Genomic DNA, 20,897 nt, shown 5'->3' with positions numbered 1-20,897 from the left:
CTGTGAATGTTCTTGGTTGAGGCTGAAAATGTTCCTTGTGTCTGTGTGTCCCTGCATCTGCCCCGCGTGGCCTGCGGCCAGGTGGACTACAAGGCCGATGAGTGGCTGATGAAGAACATGGACCCCCTGAACGACAATGTGGCCACCCTCCTGCACCAGTCGTCTGACAGATTCGTGGCAGAGCTTTGGAAGGATGGTAAGAACGCGCTTACGTTTGTAATTCGGCTTGGCCGGAAGCTTTCCCAATTAAGATGCTATCTGGTGGTTCTGCTGCGTAGGTATGTGCACGTAGATTTTACTTTAAAACTCTCTCTCCCTAGAGCAGGGCTGCCGCTATAGCAAAGTTACCCACTCTTAGAACACATGGGTAAGGGGACATCTGCCTTCTTGATCAGATGCTGTGGGAACTGTGGAACATTCTAGGGCCCGGTTCGCCTGTGATCCAGGGGTATAGGGACATGAGGCCAGAGGAGCCCCGCATGTGCTGTCGGTGTCTCATGCAGGTCAGCGGAGAGCATCCTGCTCCAGTGGCAGCCCTCCATTGGCTCACAAAGTGGCTGGTGAATAAATTCAAGAACCCTGCATAGAGATCAGTTCGTATTCCCCCGCCCCATCCCGTCTGTGTCCGTAGTTCTCTCACTTACATGAGCCTCAGGTATAGATTTGGGCTGATTCGTCACAGCCTAGGAGGTCAGGCTGGCCCCACAGAAGCCAAGCACCTGTGAGGCTGTGTGCACAGTGGGAGGCCGTGCCTTCCAGAGCTGTGTGCTCACTGTGGTGTCCGTCCTAGCTGCACCCCGCAGCCCGTCACCCCGGATCCACCCCTGCCTCGACCACAGCCAGGCTGCCTCAGGGAACTGGCTCGCTTCTGCTCTTTCTGTCACATCCACAGACCTGGTGATTGGGCCTTCTTCACAGAGGTAGAAAGAAACCCAGGGAGCAGAAGGGTTAAGGTTCTTGAGGCAGAGGAGCAGAGCACAGTGAGCGCCGAGGCGGGAGAGAGCCAGGCCGGAGGGGAGGGACACGGGCCTGCAGGAGGGGACGCGCCGGGGCCTTTGCATGCTCAGGACTGGGGGGCAGGCTAGGGAGTCTGTGTTTCAGGTGAGAGCATCCAGCTGAATGCCTAGTGTTCCTGGGCAGCCGAGGGAAGTGGCAGGAGTCTAGTGCAGGGAGTGGTATCTGGTGCAGGGAGTGGTAGCCCAGGGACGCGAGACACTGGAACCAGAGCAGACAAACCCAGTCTGAGTGTGGCTGTCCCAGTGCTCCGGGTGCAAGGGGTCTGGTGTCCCAGGGAGACGAGGGGGCAGTGGCACCCGTTTACTCGGCTGTGACTCTGCGAGGCCCCGGGCCCTCCCCTCCTGCCCACACCCTGGTGAGGTCTCTGAGCATAGGAAGGGGAGACAGGAGATGCCCACAGATAGTCGGGCACCAGCGGCTGCTGTGACAAAGGCTTCATGAGTGCCAGGAATGAGCTTTTGGCAGTGTACAGTAGAGGAAGGGTGACCCTCTGGCCTGGGTGCCAAGGCGTCTTGTTGTGGAGCTGGAGGCGCAGAGTTCCTTGTCCTCGAAGGATCACGCTTTGCTGAGTGATGAAGGCTGACACTTACTGGGCACATCTTGGGCGCCACGTGGTTTCCCAGCACTGCCTTTTGAGCACGCGTGGCCTGGGGGTGAGCGGGCTCGCACGATCAAGAAGGGTCACGCTGGATGAGTTACTGCAGCATGGAAGCGAGAAGCCCAGCTCGGGGCATCCTGCGGGGGGGCCAGGCAGGAGGGTGCCAGCAGGAAACCTGGGGGTGAGGGTGGCCACCAGGCCACAGGGAGCCCTGCCTGCTGCTCTCAGGTGGGCTTCGCTCTAGCAGGTGTGCACGAGGGCGGCACCCCGGGAGGAGTGGAAGGAGGAGCATGGGTCTGACTGGGGAGCTGAGTGCGAGGTGGCTGAGGAGGCAGTGGCTGTGGAAGAAATGCCCATGGAGCTGGGGACAGAGGAGGCCGGCATTTTTTACTCCCAGAGCCTCAAAACCTGCCTTTATCTTAATTCTGAATGTAAGGAGGATCCAGTATTGGAGAAATAATGACCATGTTACAGGAGCAACCAATCCTCAGCTAACACACCGGTTCTGATACTGTGAACTGCTTTTGACCTTTTTAGTTTTCTTTTTTTCTTTCAGTATATTTTTTAAAGATTTTACTTATTCATGAGAGACACAGAGAGACAGAGACACAGGCAGAGGGAGAAGCAGGCTCTCTGCGGGGGGGGCCCCGGTATGGGACTCGATCCCAGGATCCCGGGGTCACGCCCTAAGCTGAAGTCAGATGCTCAAGCACTGAGCCACCCCAGCGGCCCACATTTTTGAATTTCTTAACCAAAAACCATAATGGTGGGAAACTCCTGGCCCATCTGGACGAGGCCACCTTGCCCTGTGCTCACCACGGTCGTAATGTGGGGTCCATGAGGGCCCTGCCCCTGTCCACAGAGCCTACAGTCCAGCGGGACACTGGGGACACACACAGAGGTCGCAGTTAGGATAGGGAGCCTCTATCTTGGCTCCCAGCTCCCTTCGCGGGCTTCTTTCTCCCCTCCTCCTCTACCCCTGTGCTTTGGGAGGAGCCGGTGGCAGGCATGGGCAGCAGGGTCAGTGCCCACCTCAGAGCCCAGGTGATGTGTCTCTCAGGAAGGACCATGGCCGGAGGGTCGAACCTGCTTTCCAGTGCTGTCTGTGCCCGTGGAGAAGCTAAGGTCTACTGAGCAGCCTTGCGGGCTCCCCTGGGCCTGGTGCAAGCCCTGTCCATCCGTACCTCATCCTCGGCTCAGGACCCCCAGATGGTAGTGTTTGCTCGGCCCTGTTGTGGACCTGGACTTTGTGAAGTTAGCCGCTTGGGAGTGAGTGTGGCCACTGCCGTCACAATAGGCTGAGAGGAGTCATGTGTGCCCCCAGCCTCATGTGGCCGTGCTGGCATCTACCCCGGAATCACCCTCATGGCTGCTGCCCTGCAATGGCTATTGTGAGTGGAAGTCCTGCCTCCCATCAGCTTAGCTGGTCATTACTTAACTGAGTGCCAGGATCCCAGAGGTCGCTCAGTGCCGCAGAGCACGGGACCAATCTCCAGGGCCTAGGGCAGGCGGACGGTTTTGAGGACTGCGTGTTTCATTCAGAGAGTCAGTGGCAGGTGCAGTGTTTGGTGAGGGTTCTAGGCTGGAAGTCACCCTGGGTGTAGTGATCTCTTGGCATAAGGGGAGCTCAGTGGGAAAAGAAAATAACCCTAGAAAAACATGTCCTTATTTTTCTCTTTTTATGGCCACATAAACACAAAAGCAGAAAATGACAAATTGACCATGAAAGTAGGAAAGAATATAACCTGGAAAAAAGTAGGATGTATGAATATAACCTGCCTTTGAAGTCACAGTCCCCAGGGTATAAAACATTTGTGTTAAATGGACTTTTAGGGTTTTACGGAGTTCTCTCAAGGCTTCAAACCAGAAGCAATGAGATTTTTGGTGGCAGCCCTGCCCTAGGATTCATAATGCCCTGCTTTTTGCTAAAAGGTGTTTTGGGATTTCTCTACCAACTGCACAGGACCCCTTGCCACTTCTTGGGGCTTTATATACAGAAAAAAAAAAAAGCTTAACAATTGCATTTTCGTGTAAATGTGCCTCCTCGCGTATATTCACGGGTAACAGTATGATCAACAAGTGTCACCTTATGACTTAAAGTTGTTTTAACGTTTTGCTGCAACAGAACTTGAATTTTGTTCCCTTAATAGTAGTTACCTATCTATCTGTTACTAATTCCTATTTGAAGTAAATTGTATTTCCAATATCTGTATTGGAAGTCAAAGTAGACAGCAGTGTGAATTTTTAACAGTACAAGCCATTACTGTACCCACTTACCAGAGTGCTCAAACTTACGCAGTCTCGTCCTGATGTTCTAGTTGCAAGATAATTTTATGAAAGACAAATAGGACCTCATTACTCTTAAATCTCCCCCTGCGTTTTCAGGGGGCTAATCACGTAACATTGATAATGATATGATGCTCATACTTGCAGGGGGGGATGTGCTCTTTTGATTCAGTTTAAGTGTATTTTATAAAGAACTTTGTCCAAATGTGCAAATTCTCTGGGCAGTAATGTTGCATGGGCTCTGCCCCGGACTCTAGCTACTGTCATAGCCCAATTTCAAAGTTGACTTGTAATCTCAAATGTCTCTCACACTAACTGAAGTGTTTGTGTATTTGCTCTTCTGTCCTCCTGTTTTTGCTGTTTCTCTGCTTTAGAGATTCAGAATATTCAGAGAGCTTCTTTCTATGACAGTGTTTCTGGTCTTCATGAGCCACCAGGTGAATGTATAAAGTCTGTAGGTCTTCCACACAGAAGGGTTCTAAGCCCACAGGAAGAGCTCGCGGGGGGGCTGGCAGGGTGGCCGGGAGGGCAGGGTAACTGGGGGTGGGGTTGGTTCCTGGGTTTCTGTTTTTGTTTTGCTCATAGACCTGCATGAACCTTTCATTTCATGCTCACTTTTCTTATACTTCAAGGCAACTGTTTGAGTGCATAAACAATTCGATTGCTACCGCATACACATTGCTTCTTATTTTATGCATAGCGCCTACAGCACTGCATATTAAAAGGTATGTCATTACCTTTTCCAACAGTGCCGTTTTGATACACAGTCCTCGGAGGGAATGCTGGGAATGGATGTGCTAATAATTAATGTCTTCTTTGTCTCTGGGTCACCTCTGCATTTCCCACGCCAAGGAACTCCAGAGAGAGGGATGGATTTCTTTTTTTTTAAAGTCATGAACATTTCGGAGAATAGAGAATTCCACATTTCTGTCACATGTTGGTCTCATCATTATACCTTATATTTGGAACTTTATGTGGATATTTAGCTACTTGGCTTTTCTTTGGAATTTGAGATGGAGAAACTATCCACAAGGCTCGATAATGCAAGTTGAGACTAAGGCAGTGCAGCAATGGTCAAATCTGTGTCCTGAACCCAAAAATGAGCTCACACGAATGAGCCTTGTGGTCTGAAGCCTTAGCCCTGTGTTTAAATACCGCCTATGCACAGCTAGAGCCCCCCCCCCCCCAAAAAAAGCTCCACCTAAAAAAGAATGTACTAGCCAGCCTTGTAATCATGTACCAAAACTGTCAGGAAGTGACGCTCAAAGTCAGATTCATCTTACAAAATTTCCTTTATGATTTTTTTGGAACACAATAATGCTGAGACCTAAATCCATCTCAAAAGTTTGTTACCCATAAGATTAAAGGAGCGTGCCCATCTTAATCCAAGTCACCACCATGAGCTCTAGTTTCCGTCCTGGGGGAGACGCGCATTAGGAGTGCTGAGGGCCGGGGTGCGGGGTGGCTCATGCCAGAGGTGGTTCCAGGCTTTGGAAAGCACATTCCACCAAAGAATCCAGACCCAGAACTTCTGATGCAGCCCTCCTTGGCCTTGGGGCATCCTGCCTGAGTTGAGGACATTGGGGAGGGACAGAGAAGTAGGAGGTAGTTTTAAGCTAACAGGCTGCCAGAGACATGTGCTCTTGTTAGAAGGTTAGTGCTTGATCTTCTGGACTTTGTCCCAAAATACAGTGCCCTCTTTATTTTTTTTTAAGAGTTTATTTATTTATTCATAAGAGACACAGCAAGGCAGAAACACAGGCAGAGGGAGAAGCAGGCTTCCAGCAGGGAGCCTGATGTGGGACTCGATCCCAGGACCCCAGGATCACACCCTGAGCTACCCAGGTGCTCAGACGTTCAGCCACTGAGCCACTCAGGTGCTCCCAGAGTGCTCTCTTTAAATTAACCCTCTGTGACTCTTGAGCTTCTGATATCTTGGAGGCCTTTGGTGCAGTTACATGGCTGAACCAAGCATCAGGCCTCCATCTCTCCTCCTCCTTGGGAGGAGCCTTCCATCCACCATGGCGAAAATCTGGTCCTTGAGGTTGCATGTAGTCTTTCTACCACAAAATGCCTTCCTCCCCAACAAGTGTTTATGGATTCCAGCCCCGGGGAGAGGTAGTCGGCATTAAATGGAAATGTGGGGCTTTAGTCAATGAGTTCTTGGAAGACCAAGGGTGAAGGAGTTTCTGGGCATCGAAGTTGTGGTCTAGTCATCTCTGATGTGCTGGTAACGCAGTGCGTGTCCTTCTGATTGTGAGAACATGAAGCACGGCAGACCATGGGCTTCTGGGCACTCCTGTAGGGTCAGGGAAGTAGCATGGTGCACATGGAGGCCCTGAGAAAGGTGAGAGGCTAGAGTAAAGACAGGTTTCCAGCAGCATCAGCAGACAAGTGGACAAGAGGAAGGAGCAGCATCCCCACAGGCAGAATAGGGAGGTCAGAGAGTTTCTGCTGTAAACCAAGGGGCTGTTTCTTCCAAACCTGATTTGAAAGTCCAGACCTTCTGAGTTAACCCAACAATGAGCCTGTGAAGAGGGTTTGTAACCTCAGAATTCTAGGTAGTGTGTCTGTGCCACAGGGTGGCTGTGCGTCCTTGGCCGTGACCCCAGTTCCACTCCTGCTGTGTCCTTCTGAACTGCTGCGAGTGCCAGGAGGCCTCCAACAGCTCTGGAAGGCTGGGCTCCACCAGAGAAAGCTTGAGAAGAACACAGAGCAAGTTCTAACTGTTGCTAGAGTACCAGCCCACCTCCACGCAACCCTAGTCCTTTCCAGTCTTCCATAGAAGCAGCCCTTGAACTTGGGATCCCAGTTCACTTGGACTCACCCAGGAGAGGCTAGCCAGTGCTGTGGGAGGGCTTCCTGTCTGTCACGGGCTCACAGGGTCTCCCTTCATCTCTGATATCCACTGAATTCTTCCCTTCCTTCTTGTCACAGTTCTGGGAGGAAGCTTCTCCCTTAGCCATGCTTCCAACCGAGATGATGTGCTGGCTTCAAAAAATGCTGAACCAGTCTTTCTTTCTTGGCCCAGGAAGTCATTAAAGAGGTTCCACTTAGAATTGAGGAGCATGACTGATGAGATGGCAATCATTTTAATCTCCTTATAAGTTGTGTCCTTCGGTCACGATCTCTGTTGTGCCAGTTTAGACTCTGCGGGTCGGATCTGACACAGTTGTGTGTGGCATTAGATTGTGGATGGAGGTTTCTTTGCCGCACAAAATATCCTTGTCCTGGTTTTTCTTTACTCTTGAGTCTTAACAGGAGCTGGGAGAGAAATAGGTTTCTGGTTTTGTAACTTGTGTCCCTGAGGTCACGTGGGGACAGTGACACTTTGCTCCCAGGGCTATCATGAGTGTCACACATGAGGGGCTAAGAGCCTGCCTTTGGCTTCAATGTTTTGCTGCTGCTCTAATTCTGAGAAACAAAATCAGTAACTGTCCGTGTCCTTGAGGGTTGGTTGATGCAAGTCCCCTTTCCTCTCATGCGCCAGGGCCACACCGGGGGTGGGAAAGGACAGGTGAGGAATGGAAAGGAGAAAAACTGAAGTGCAGGTGAGCACCAGGGCCTGGGAGCAGGAAGACACAGAATCACAGGCTCCCAGGCAACCTGTAGACTTACATGAATTCTCAGGATTTCCAAATACGCCAGAACCACTAACAGATCAGTTCCACCACCCAGCAGTAAAACCAGAACAAATGTATTATTATTACATGTTGGGGCTACATGGAGATATGCTACTTGATGTTAAGATTGTTTCTGGGAATTCAAGCACTTACAATTATATTTGTTTCCAAACCCGTGCTTAACTGTTGGTAGCGTTTTACCATAGGCTAGAGTAGAATTGTTGTAATTTTTTGGAATGAGTATCGAGAACATGCTACGCGCTTTGCACAGTGCCTTATGTCTTTGCGAAAATGCACCTGGTTTATAGTTGGAGCTTCAGGTAGCAGGGAGGGTGGCCAGAGGTCCCTCCATTGAGCCCTGGAATGTTCCCCAGGCCCTCACACTGAGGTCAGTCACTATGGCTCCATCTGCAGAAGAAGTGGCTGAGACGGGGAGCAGCCAGGTGAGTTGACTCCAGATGCCACAGCTGGTGAGGGGCAGGCGTTTCTGGCTCAGCGCTAGGCTCTGCATCGCCGGCTGTACTACGGGGCTCAGTGATGTGGACTGTACCCTACAAGCTGCTGGAGAAACGGAAGCATTTGAAGTATAGGGATTAGGAACCAGTTCAGTTGGGTCTTTCATAAATCCCTGCTAATCATGACCCTGGGACCAGAGGCCTACGTGGAGAGAATAGGTGCTATGTAGAGCACCACAGGTGGCTCCGGGAGAGGACCCAGGGGCAGAGTGGAGCCCGAGGCAAGAGCAGGTGGGAGGTTACTGCAGGGGAGGAGTCCAGGGGAGAGTGAGAGCCCAGACAAGAGCTGTGGAGCAGAGCAATGGGTGGAAAGACCTTTTGAGGTTTGGCTTGGACCGGTTTTGGTGAGCAGCCGATCCAAGGGCAGTGGAGGGGCCTCCTGGTCTCCGGCCTCTGTACCTGTGGGTCCCTTCTGTGTGGGAGGCAGAGAATATGCTCTCCACCCCAGGGTTTTGACCTCCTGGCTCTCCTCATCCTCCCGGCTGGCTCTTCCACTCTCCCCAACTTGGTCTCAGGTCCCCCATCCCTTGCCAGTCACCCTAAGGTGGCCCATCTGGCCCCATGACGACTACCCACAGCTGACAGCTCCCACATCCACCTTCCTAGAGCCTTCTTCTCCTCCTGGCAGCTGCCCACCACCCCAGACTTCCAGGATTTGCAGCCTGTCTCCCCGGTCTGGCAGTGGCACCACCAGCCACTCCTCTGCTCTGGCCAAAGTCCCAGGACTTACTCTTGACACATCTGTCTGCCATATTTTCCACATCAGCTTGATCGTTAGCACAAGTCCGTCCTTCCACCGAAAGATGTCTTGGATCTTCCTTCTCCTTCTCCCTCCTCTGCGATCACCAGTTCGCCTGCCCTCCTCTTGCTCAGAGCCCAGCCTGGCACAGCCATCACCTCCCCAGAGACCCCTCCCCACCCATCCCTTGTGCAGCAGCCGGCATGGGCACCCTGTGTATCCCTGCTGTCCTGCTTCCTTCCACGGGCTGCTGTCCTTTCTACCCCTGGTCCTTTGAGCTGCCGCCTGGAGTGGTCTGCTCCCTGCTGGCTCCTTCTCACCCTGTGGGTGATAAACAGACTTTCTCCAGAGAGATCCCCCAACCACGCGTCTCTTTCATGGCATCTTGTTTTCTTTCCGTGCTCTTCCCATTATCGGTCATTGTCAACGTACTCCGCGTTTGCTTCGTTTATTCACTAGCATGCGCATCAGTCCTGTGACAGGCCAGACCCCAGACGTTGTGCTGGGCACTTAACAAGAATTTTTAGGAGGCAGAGACACCTTTGTGACTGCAGGGAGATAGGAGACTCCGGTGTTTGGTGGCTCGTGCTGGAGTCAGATGACGAGAGCTCCCAGGACAAGAAAAGCAGGTGAGGTAGTAAATGCCCCTACTCATAGGTTGTCTTGAGGGTTTCAGGGGTGAGCGGAGTTTGGACCTCCAGTGAGCACCACAATGCTCAGGAAAAGGACAAGAAGAGTCACCGTAGCAGTAGGTGGGGGTCCGGGGCAGGTGGTGTTCACATGGAAGCCCCAGGGGTAGAGGGAGTTCTTAGGGTGCTGTCAGGACGGCAACACGCAGGTGCATGGAGGTCAGGTCAATGCTGGGCAGCCTGTGCAGCCTCGGGCAGGGGCAGGAGGGCGGCCTGGAAGCCAGTCAGCTGCCATGGACTGGGAAGCAAGCGGGAGGCATGCGGGGTGCCAAGTTTGTGAACTGCCCTTGAGGAGACCAGGAAGTGGGTGGACTCAGGGTCAAGGGCCATCCCTGGTCTGGTGGTGCATGCAGGGCTGGGCGCTGGGCTGGGCGCTGTTTTCTGCTAGAACACATGAAGTGGGTTGTCGGAGGCACAGAAAAGGATGGCAGACGGCAGTCTCTGAGGTGGGCAGTGGGCGGACTGGGGCAGGACACGAGCCAGGATAGCCTCCACCCCAACCTTCGAGTCCAGTGGTGCTGCTTCGCAGATGTCATAGGACAGGGTGCATGCCCGGGCCTAGAGACAGATGAGTCCCCTCCTTCCCCAGCTTACACCTGGCCCACACTGACGGCCTGCATGCTGGGAACCGTGACCTCGCCACTGGTGTCCTGGGGTCCTGTCCCGTGGGAGCCTCTCTGTGCTTCACCCAGTGCCAGGTCCCCACCACTGCCTGATGAGGGGCAGACCACAGAGATGGAGGTGGCCGCTAGGGCCCACCGGGCGTCAGTGGGGATAGTTCAGTGGACATTTTGAGTGCTTTTAAAACATCCCAGTACCGAGTTTCATTTATCTCACGGCTGTTGTGAATCAGAGCACGTCACATGCAGGATGCTCCGCTGGCAGCTGCGCTCGAAGTCCCTGTGCTCGGAAGGATTAGGTCCGCCTGGTCACTGGTCATGTCTACTGCTGCCACCAGAGCGAGGCCTCTGAGTGGTTCCACCACCACCACACGGAGCTGAGACCCTGACTCTTGGGGGGCTTCCTCCCGCTCCACGCACTCATCCCTTAGCATTACTCCTGCCTAGAGGACAGAGCTGGCACTTGCTCACCCCTCACCCGGTCTTCCTCTGTGTGTTCCTGAAACTTAATGATTTTAACTGACAATCTGATGACGGAGATGAGAAGACTCTGATCCCTCCGCCCCGAGCATATCCTTAAGGGATTTGCTTCGTGGGGTCATGTCTTTTCACAAGCTGCTTCCTCTTTCGAGACTTGTCACAGGGTCCCTTTTGTGTATCAATAATGCCCGCGGTGATCCCGCATTTACCACAGGGTGGTGCGCGTAACAGGCAAGATGTTACCAAATGCAGTGCATTCCCAAAGTAGCGCAGCGGAAGGCACCTGCTATGTGGTGTGGAGCTGTCCGGGCACTGACTATCCTGCCATGGGAGTGTGTGGCTGTTGGTTCCACGGCTTGTGCGGTGTCTGAATATGCTGACTGCCTACCGACACACGGCATATCCTATCATCTGTCCCACAAAGCTTGTGCTGCTGCACTATCACTGTGTCTTTCCTTTCCCTGCGGAACAATTCCAGTTGGCTTATTTTCCTTTTCTTTTTTCTTTTCACCAGTGGACCGTATCGTGGGTCTGGATCAGGTCACAGGCATGACGGAGACAGCCTTTGGCTCTGCGTATAAAACCAAGAAGGGCATGTTTCGGACTGTCGGGCAGCTCTACAAAGAATCCCTCACCAAACTGATGGCAACTCTCCGGAACACCAACCCTAACTTCGTCCGCTGCATCATTCCAAATCACGAGAAGCGAGTACGTGTCACATGGAACATAATGCTGGTATTGGAAATGGACCCGGGTCAGGTAACAAAGATGAAAGCATAAAACTGTCATTTGCTTGATTAGGCTGGAAAACTGGATCCGCACCTAGTGCTTGATCAGCTTCGCTGTAACGGCGTTCTGGAAGGAATCAGGATCTGTCGCCAGGGGTTCCCCAACCGGATAGTTTTCCAGGAATTCAGACAGAGGTATTGCTAATTTTGACCTTTTTCCCAAATGTTTCATAGCTTATCTTGACAGGTATCAAAACAGTGAGCTGATGAGGAAAAATGTTTCCTTGTTTCCGGGATGTTTGAGTTGCCTTTCTTTTTTTTTTTTTTAAATAAAGATTTTATTCACTTATTCATGAGAGACACAGAGAGGGAGGCAGAGACACAGGCAGAGGGAGAAGAAGGCTCCCTGCGGGGAGCCCGATGCAGGACTCAATCCCAAGACCCCAGGCTCACGACCCAAACTGAAGGTAGATGCTCAACCACTGAGCCACCCAGGTGCCCCTGAGTTGCCTTTTCATATAGGGAAGGGATAATCATTACCTCGTTACTAGCCAAGAATATCGAGCACTGTCTTTATAGAGCGCTAACTTGCCAGTGGCCACTACAGGTGCCTGAAAGTCTAGCTCCCGGCAGCGTGAGCTAGATCCTTGAGGCTGGGAGCCGGCCCTGCACTCATGTGCACATGGGTCTGCCCAGGATTCACACATGATTATTTTCTGACCAATTTTTAAAAATATGAGTAATGTTTGTTCCTTTAGAAACATTTGAAAATATGTGAGAGGTAAAAATCATTCAGAAGTGACTCCTGCAAACATTGGAGTTATTTTTCTCCACCTTTCAATGAGTATATCCATGTAGATGTGTTTATGTGTGAACGTACGTGTACGTTTCCCACCGTGTGTGTGTGCACAGGTCCACTCACAGTCCTTTTACTAACATAGGAGAGGGACCGGGATAGATTAGAAAAGGATTAAGAAAGAAAGATCAACGAAGTGGATGCGATACAAATGAATAAAAACATGAGAAACTGATTTTTTCTAACATATCGTGTAATTTGTGTATCATTGGGTATTTCTGTTATTTGCTTTTTTCATATTTCACTTGGAAATGAGATCTTCAGTTATGATGCATTGGCTGTCCTGTGACATAAGCAAGTCTGCAGGTCAGAGACGGGCACATTCTGCTACCAGTCCAGATGGAATCCAGCTGAGAGATTATTCCAGTCCTTACGGGTTTGGGGGAGGCCTTACCATGGCCCTGCTGTGTGCCCCCAATGGTAGAATTTTGCTTTTTGTTGGTAGGAGAAAAAGCACCATAGTTGGTACTGACTGACGCAGCCAGGATTCATCCTTTCACGCAGCCACTGTCTCTTTGCTAAAATGTGTTTTATGGAGGTACGACCCACCCAACGTGCCCAGATCTTAGGTGTGCAGCCTGGCGAGTACACGCATGCCCAGGCCAGTGCCGTCGTGAGCATCACCCTGGTTCTTCCCAATGTTCTAGGTAGAGGCCTCCAGGCATTGCTCTACTACATAATAAACGCCTGCAAATCACCGCACAGAGAGCAGTTTCTCCTTGCAGTTTAGGCCTGTGAACATTTGGGGGAAAATAAAAAACAAAAGATTTTTTTCAAACACCATGCCTTACTCTTCTCCGCCACAACTTCTCAGACCTAGTGTTTGTCTTTGGAGAATTCATGTCCTGTTCAGTTTGCCTCCTGTTTTGGGAAAGAAAAGCTAGATCTGCAGAAAATCTCAGATCATCACCCTGTCGTGTTTTTATTCTTCCTGTGACATGGTTACCTATCCCATTCTTGCGTCTTAAAGAAATGTAACTCACAGCAGGGAGATGTTTCCACAAATTTTTACCGAAGATTTTGGGGCTGTTTTTCTTACAGATACGAGATCCTAACTCCAAATGCTATCCCTAAGGGTTTCATGGACGGCAAACAGGCCTGTGAACGAATGGTAAGCTTTCTCTGACTCCACTGCCCTGCGGGCTACCGATAGCATCTGCCCCATAGCCAGCAGTAAATGGACTCTTTATCTTTTAGATCCGGGCTTTAGAACTGGACCCAAACTTGTACAGAATCGGACAGAGCAAGATATTTTTCCGAGCTGGCGTGCTGGCACACTTAGAGGAAGAGAGGGATCTAAAGATCACCGACATCATTATCTTCTTCCAGGCTGTCTGCAGAGGCTACCTGGCCAGAAAGTAAGTGGGGACTCACAAATTAGATGTTCGCTAAGCATGTGCTTGGGCTGGGCGTTGTGCTGGAGATGCAAAAGTGAGGGATGCAAGATCCCCGTCCCACAGCAGGATGGGTGTCCAGGTGTGCAGATGGATATTCCACCGGAGGACATGCGGCCATGAGGGAAGAGATGAGTCGAGGCACAAAATCAAGGGTTCAGGGGCTCACTTCAGCGTGGGTTCTCAGCGAAGGTTTCTCTGAGGCTGTGAAACCTGCAGGATGAAAGAGTGCTGACCCTGGGGAAGGGGGCAGGGGCAGAGCAGCTGTCTGGGAGGGGAGCACAGTTGTAGTTCTGGAAAGCATCAGCATCCTCTGAGCAGGTGCGGCAGCCCAGCATGTCAAGGGCATGATGGGGCAGTGGGGGACCCTGCGGGCTTGCTGGAGTTTCAAGGTCTCCCAGCTGCCACAGCAGACTGGAATGGGGCCAGAGAGGAATCAGGTGGGCCGCATGGGCAGATGATGGAGACCCAGAGTGGTTACTGGACTCAAGATCCAATCACAAGGCCTCAGGGCGGGCGCAGAACCAGAGGCAGTGATGGTGTTTCCTTTATCTCCTCCTACAGGAGGCCGGGGCTTGGGAGGGAGGAGGGCACAGCCTGCCGTCCAGGCCCCTGAGGCCAGCAGCACCAATAGCACCCCGCTGGAGGCTTGGGACCACAGCGTTGGGCTCAGGGTGTCTGCCCCTGACACTGTTGCCAAATGAGGAGGAGGCGGTGTTTGTGAGTCTCTGCCCACACATAACAGGGTCCCGAGCTAAGGAGGAGGCATAGAAGGTCAAGGAAAATGATGGTGTCTTCAGTGGTTCACAGCAGGACACCATGGGTGAGGAGGAGTGGAAGCCTTGGGTTTACCTGTTGTTGCTTGCAGCATGTTAACTGTTGGCAGCATCACCGTCCCATGGCCGCCAGCTGACAGGATGCCCAAGGGGACAGGACTGAGCACAGCCAGGTGCCTTCCTTCGTGCCTTGAGCTGGGAGCACATCCACAGCTTCCAGAGCTTCCAGAAACTAGAACAGTTGATGCACAGGGAACGAGCTGCATACACTGAGAGCATGTGCCACTGCTTCACCAAAGTCTAAACCCTGCAACACTGTCGTTGGGATCAGTCCTCAGGAACAAAGATCTCGTCTCGAGGACAGAGACCGGATGCCTGTGTGACTGCTGCATAAGGAGCAGCTCTGTGACTTGCGGCCCCTTCAGTCATGCTCCGTGCAGGCTGGGGTGGACCTAGAGCGAGGGGCTCAGAGGAGCCAGAGTAGAACGTGCAAGAAGCAGAGCAGTGCTTACAGTGGTCAGGAAAGGTAAGCGTGTGTCCGTGACCCGTGACCTTGAGGTTGGAGCACCTTGGGGTCACCAGGACAAGCGTATAGAGACTGAAGAAACAGGTGGCTTCCTGACGATGTGCTTCAGGTGCGGGGCAGGCGTCCCAGTTCCAATGAGTGTTGCGGGGAAGGAACTCCTCATTGAGACAGAATGACTGGCGTGTCCTTGACCCATTCTGACCGTCTTCTCCCAGGGGCCCCCGGATGCAACAGGACAGCAGGTCTCAGTAAGGGCATTGAGGGATGTTCACTGCAGTCTTGAAGGACGCAGTGAGGATTGGGAGGCAGATGCTATTTTGTAGTCTCAACATACTTAAAGTTATCGCTCTTGCAGAAACTTAAAATTAAGACTTGGCCAAGCTTGCTTGGCTGGGGAGCATATATTAGGAGGAGGAAGGTCTTATAGGGAGCAGAGCAGTGGACTGGAGGACGGCCTATGCAGGGATTCTTGTAAGGAAATGTGAGCCACAGCAGAAGGGCAACAAGTCTCAGATTGTGCCTTGGACCTAGAACCTTCTGCTGCCAAGGCCATCCTACATGACTCCAGTGCATGCTGGTCATTGCAGTGAGCGAGTAATTATAAATGTTTCTTACCATCTTTCCCATCCTCCACGTGCCCCTCTTTCCCGGGAGAACCCCATAGCCAGTCTTGCAAAGAGTTTTGGAAAGATCTCGAGAGGAATAATCGCAGGTCCCAAGGAGCCCAGGTGTTTGTTCATTCACCCGGAAGACATGACTTGAGGGGCCTCGAGTACATGGCTCTTTACTCCTGGGGAGCTGCACCTGCTTGGAAAGGGGCCACATTCATGGACAGAGTGGTGCTTGATGCTGCGACAGGGAGTGAAGGAGGCCACAAGTCACACCAGTACCCAGAAACCCCAGGGAACCAAATGTTTGAAGTAGCAGGTGGTCCACAGGAGTGTGAAGCAGAGAAGGCAAGCAGACGTGGCTGATGGAAAAGCTTGAATCTACGAACCCTGTCACCAGTATCAGAAATACAGGGTCAGGAGGTGATGGGCAGAGCCAGGAGCTGTGTCTCCTGGAAGCGCCACCGTGAGCAGAAGATAAGCGGCCTCCTAGGAGGAGGCAGCACAGGACCATGAACGAGGATGGGGCTGGGACATCAGAAAGGGAGCCCTGTTCCTGAAGGCATGTGAGAAATTGAAAAGACTCATAAGCACAATTAGCAGGTGGCTCTCAGGGCACATGGCCCGGACAGCACAGGGTGGTGGGAAAGCCCAGACTCGGTGACAACAAGTTCGAGAAGCACCCGTGTGTCCTGACTCCTTGGTCTCCAAACAGGAGGCATTCACCCAACCATCAAAATGCTGTAGAGGGAGGTCGCCCTGGGAGGAAGGGGGGCCGACGCTTCCTCTGTGCCAGGTGGAAAGAGAAAGTGCCAGCCCAAAAGGGAAGGTCGAGGGGCGCCAGCAGGGGAGGATGAGGAGGGTGGGTCTCACTGGGTGGACACCGTCAAAGCGTGGTTTTCTGTCCCTGCTGAGCTGCTCTCGGTCTCCAGGGCCTTCGCCAAGAAGCAGCAGCAGCTGAGCGCCCTGAAGGTCCTGCAGCGGAACTGCGCCGCATACCTGAAGCTCCGGCACTGGCAGTGGTGGCGTGTCTTCACGAAGGTGGGCCCCGGGAGGTGGCAGTGGGGGATGGACAGCGGGCCCCCAGCCAGGGCGCACGGCGACGCTCACAGTCCCGTTGTGTCGCAGGTGAAGCCGCTCCTGCAAGTGACCCGCCAGGAGGAAGAGCTTCAGGCCAAAGACGAGGAGCTGCTAAAGGTGAAGGAGAGGCAGACGAAGGTGGAGGGCGAGCTGGAGGAAATGGAGAGGAAGCACCAGCAGGTGTGTGCCCAGCCTGTGGGCCTGCCCCCATGTCTTCCCATGTGTCGTTGGCACTGCTCCCCAAAGCACAGGCATTTGGGAAGAGAGATGACAGACACAATGCCCCCCGCATTCGGGCTTGTGTAAAGTCAGCCCGCCCCGTGTGTTCCTGCCTTGGTCCTTCATGGAGCCGTGGGCGGTCACGTTTGTGGTGGGGCGCGTGTCTGACACCTCTTTGCCCTGAGGCTCCCAGCAGTGTCTCCTGCCTGAGAGTGCATGCGAGGGACCTCAAAATGAGGATGGGACTGCACCAGGCCCCCTTGGGTCCCAGCTGGTTACGTTTCAGGGGCAAAGCAGAGCCCCAGGAAGCATCCCACAACAGTGGGATGCTTGGGGCCACAAAGGGGAACCACCAAGGTCACTGTACTCGCTTGATGCCAAATCACCACAGTCATCCCCACAGACATGTTTGAATAACATTTTCCCTCTTTGTCCATTATCTTAATAGAAGAACAGTCATTAAAACAATGTGAGTATAGTGTTAGGATAGTCCGAGACCATAGAAACAACCAGAAATGCTTTCATCTAGCTGGTTTTTGCTGTAGCTACAGAATATCAAGTTTCCCCAGCGACAGTACATAGCTTGAACCCTCAGTTTCTTTGGTGGCGAGCCCTTGGCCTCTGAAATCCTGGAGACTGTGTCTGGTGTGGGCATGGGGGGCAAATGATCACGCCGGGTGCTCCGCTGTGATTGCAGCTCCTGGAAGAGAAGAACATCCTAACAGAGCAGCTCCAAGCAGAGACAGAGCTCTTCGCTGAAGCAGAAGAGATGAGAGCCAGGCTCGCCGCCAAGAAGCAGGAGCTGGAGGAGATTCTCCATGACTTGGAATCCAGGGTCGAAGAGGAAGAAGAACGAAACCAAATCCTCCAAAATGAAAAGAAGAAAATGCAAGCTCACATTCAGGTACATCTGATAGTCTTTATTTAGGATTCTGTTGTGGGCTTTGCAGGTGGATCTGTTAGGTCAATAGAGGCTGTGGATCTGGACGGGAGCCCCAAGTCAAGGTGTTGCCCCTAACGGAGGACCGTCATTGGAAGTGCACAGGGATAGATCCTGTTTGCGCACAGAGCTGTTGTAGTTGTGTTCTGAGGGCACACACAACGATTCGCAGTAGGAACAGCCCAGGGTCTCCCGCACTCTGGGACCGCATTTGGCCCGTGTTGTCAGTAATCACGGCACTGCTCACCCTGTTCCCCCTATAGGCACCTGTCAGGTGGCTTGGTTCCTGAGACGGGCTTGGGTCTGACCCAGGAGGTGGCCAACAGTCAGGATGAAACACTCGGCCCTTCCTGGGCTGTGTTACCGGGACACAAGCTGTCCTCACGCGAAGCGCAGCTGTACTGGGGTTGGTGGGGTCAGTGTCCAGGCACACGGCTCAGACAGCCCTTCCCTGCCCACACCCAGGACGCACCCCCATCTTCCCCTGGGCTCCCACCCCAGACCTCCCCAATACCTTCTTCCTTCACGGGCCCAGCACCAAACCTCCTTCCAGGTCTCGCCTTGAGTTTGTTCTCACCCTGTAGCTTATGTTGACAAAGCATAGACAATTCAGCTGTTTCACAGAGGCACAAAAGATATCAGGTTACTTCCTTGGCAGATATCTCACATGGTAACTCATCTGGACACTTTCCATTCTTCAGCAGAAATGCTTTCCAAGTACCGCCTAATAGGTGAGCGGAGTATCACCAAACCTGGAAAAGTACATGTTAATCCAGCAATTCTAGTTCTGGGACTTTAAGCAGAAATTTGTGCAAGCCATCTAATTATCTTAACAACTGGGGGTTTATTAAACTGGGATAGTACCATCCAGTTACGAGTAATAAGTTTATTTCCATGGCTATCCATTAACGCATTAAGGATCGTTGTACAGATCCAACCAAAAAATGCATTTCCGTAACAAATTCATACACATCATTTCATATGAGAAGACACAGAGACCCTGACTCTTCACAGTAATGAGCTCTCCTTAAGTGGTGACAACAGTTTTGATTTTTTTTTTCCTCTTTAAGAGCCATGTGCTCGTCTTAGAAATAACATTTGTCTCGTGTGGCAGGAGGACACCCAAACTCCCCACCAGGGTCCTCAGCCTAGTTTCTTATACTCCAGATTTTAACACCCTCACATGAAATGCTTATATTTTTTAAGACTTATTTATTTGAGAGAGAGGGAGGAGGGGCCAAAGGAGAGAACATGGAGCCTGATGAGGGGCTCAATCTCACGACCTGAGCCAAAATCGAGTTAGATGCTTCACCACCTACACCACCCAGGTGCCCCAGAATGCTTGCATTTTTTTAGTCTATTTAGAAAAACAAAGATGTCCCTATAGAGCAGCAGAGTTTGCATTTGTGTTTTGCTTTTCCAGTACTTTCTATTTCGTTCTTCTCTAGACTCTCTTCTCTAGACCCTAGATTTTTGGCATGGCTATCTGAATTTATTATTTCCTTCTGTGACACGTAAATTCATTCAGACATACTCTAAAAACAGTAAGGTGATAGTTATTATTTTCTTTTGCCTTTTACCTCTCTCTGAGGAAAGTAGAGGTATCAGAAGCCAGGACCTCCTGGGCCCTATGGTCCCTGCACGGCCCCTGGAAGATAACTCAGCCTCATTGGTCTCTCCTGTCCTTTTTCTGACCTGGGAGGCTTTGAGGGGCTTCTGACCTGTGCCCTTTGCAACCAAAACTACTGGAGCTGGTTTTGGATTTGATGTTTTTTAAGATGAATTTCCTGATGACGTTATCAGTAAGCGATTATTGTAGAAAAACCTAGTGACCACAGCAGCACTCCTGGTCTCCTCCCTCCCATCAGCCCCATTACTGCTTTTCTGTCTGCTTACATGGGTTTCTAAGCAGATTACGCAGATTCATTTATTAATTGAAATTCTAGGGACGACTGAGTTGGTTAAGCATCTGACTCTTGATTTTAGCTAGGATCATGGGATCAAGTCCCTGTCGGGCTCCACGCTGAGCGTGGAGTCTGCTTGGGTCTCTCCTTCCCTTGTCCCCATTCATGTTCTTTCTCAAATTTTTTTTTAAAGATTTTATTTATTCATGAGAGACAGAGAGATTGAGAGAGAGGCAGAGACACAGGCAGAGGGAGAAGCAGGCTCCCTGCGGGGAGCCTGATGCACGATTCGATCCCAGGATGCGAGGGTCACACACTGAGCCAAAGGTAGACGCTCAACCACTGAGCCACCCCACGTGCCTCCCCCCTCAAATAAGTTTTAAAAAAGAAAAGAAGTGATACTGAACACATAGGTTATGTTCACTGCTCTTGTGAACTTAGGAGTGTCTGGTGCAGGGGTGCACCTCAGAAACCCCACTGTGGGAAAGTGTAGGGCAAATGACCTATTTTGTTGTGTTTTAAAAACAAGTGGCGAGGGAGGGAGGGGGAGACCCAAGGGGGCCTAGAGAAGGAAGGAGTCTTTATAGGCTTACCAGTCACCTTGTTTGGATTCCAGTACAAACGAACAAATGTATTTTTAAGCAGTCTTGATCTCTTAGAAAGACAGCTGGAGGTTTTACAGAATAAAATGTGAGGTTTGGGAGTTGCTTCAAAATAACCTTGGTGGGGGGCACCCGGGTGGCTCAGTGGTTGAGTGTCTACCTTGGGCTCAGGGCGTGATTCCAGGGTCCTGAGATTGAGTCCCGCATCGGGCTCCCTGCAGGGAACCTGCTTCTCCCTCTGCCTGTGTCTCTGCCTCTGTCTCTGTGTTCTTTCATGAATAAATAAATACAATCTTTTTTTAAAAAAAATAATAAAATAACCTCAGGGGGACCTGGGGCGGGGGGGGTGAGGCACTCAGGTGGAGAAGAAGTGACATGGGCCAGAATCAATGCTTGTCACGGCAGAGCCAGTGGCCGCGTCAGTATCAGGCTCTGTGCTGCTCTGAGCTCTTGGATGTGTGTTCGAGGCTTTTACATGGGTGTCCTTCCAGAATCAACCATGATCAGTGTCTGAAATTTCCTGAACATTGATGTGTACATACAGCCCTGCTCCGTTGCATCTGTTTATTACAGACATAAGGTAGGGTGTGAGACAGAAGAGTAGTTCACCGAATCCGCTGTAGACACTAGCATCCCACCCCGCCTGCGGGTGGGCTCACGCTGTGGAAGTCAGGCTTAAGTGGAGACCACCCACCTC

At 51.7% G+C, this 20,897-nt stretch overlaps 1 protein-coding gene across 18 annotated transcripts in view; it reads left to right on the top strand.

Moving 5' to 3' along the window:
* Window positions 1-20,897, top strand: part of MYH10 (myosin heavy chain 10) — a 123,863-nt gene that overhangs the window by 72,404 nt on the left and 30,562 nt on the right. For 10 of the 18 annotated variants that reach the window (XM_026005481.2, XM_026005483.2, XM_026005482.2 and 7 more), the window contains 9 exons: window positions 82-196; window positions 4,276-4,338; window positions 11,082-11,275; window positions 11,369-11,490; window positions 13,193-13,262; window positions 13,349-13,509; window positions 16,388-16,496; window positions 16,584-16,715; window positions 17,452-17,658. In XM_026005481.2, the coding sequence (XP_025861266.1) occupies window positions 82-196; window positions 4,276-4,338; window positions 11,082-11,275; window positions 11,369-11,490; window positions 13,193-13,262; window positions 13,349-13,509; window positions 16,388-16,496; window positions 16,584-16,715; window positions 17,452-17,658 (1,173 nt within the window). The remainder of the gene's footprint in view (window positions 1-81; window positions 197-4,275; window positions 4,339-11,081; window positions 11,276-11,368; window positions 11,491-13,192; window positions 13,263-13,348; window positions 13,510-16,387; window positions 16,497-16,583; window positions 16,716-17,451; window positions 17,659-20,897) is intronic. The other 8 variants (XM_026005487.2, XM_026005485.2, XM_026005484.2 and 5 more) reach the window with 1 other exon arrangement.

Source organism: Vulpes vulpes, chromosome 12, assembly GCF_048418805.1.
Source record: "Vulpes vulpes isolate BD-2025 chromosome 12, VulVul3, whole genome shotgun sequence".
Taxonomy (NCBI): Eukaryota; Metazoa; Chordata; class Mammalia; order Carnivora; family Canidae; genus Vulpes; species Vulpes vulpes.
The sequence above is the reverse complement of the archived record's forward strand: the minus strand, read 5'-3'. Positions and strand labels throughout refer to the sequence as shown.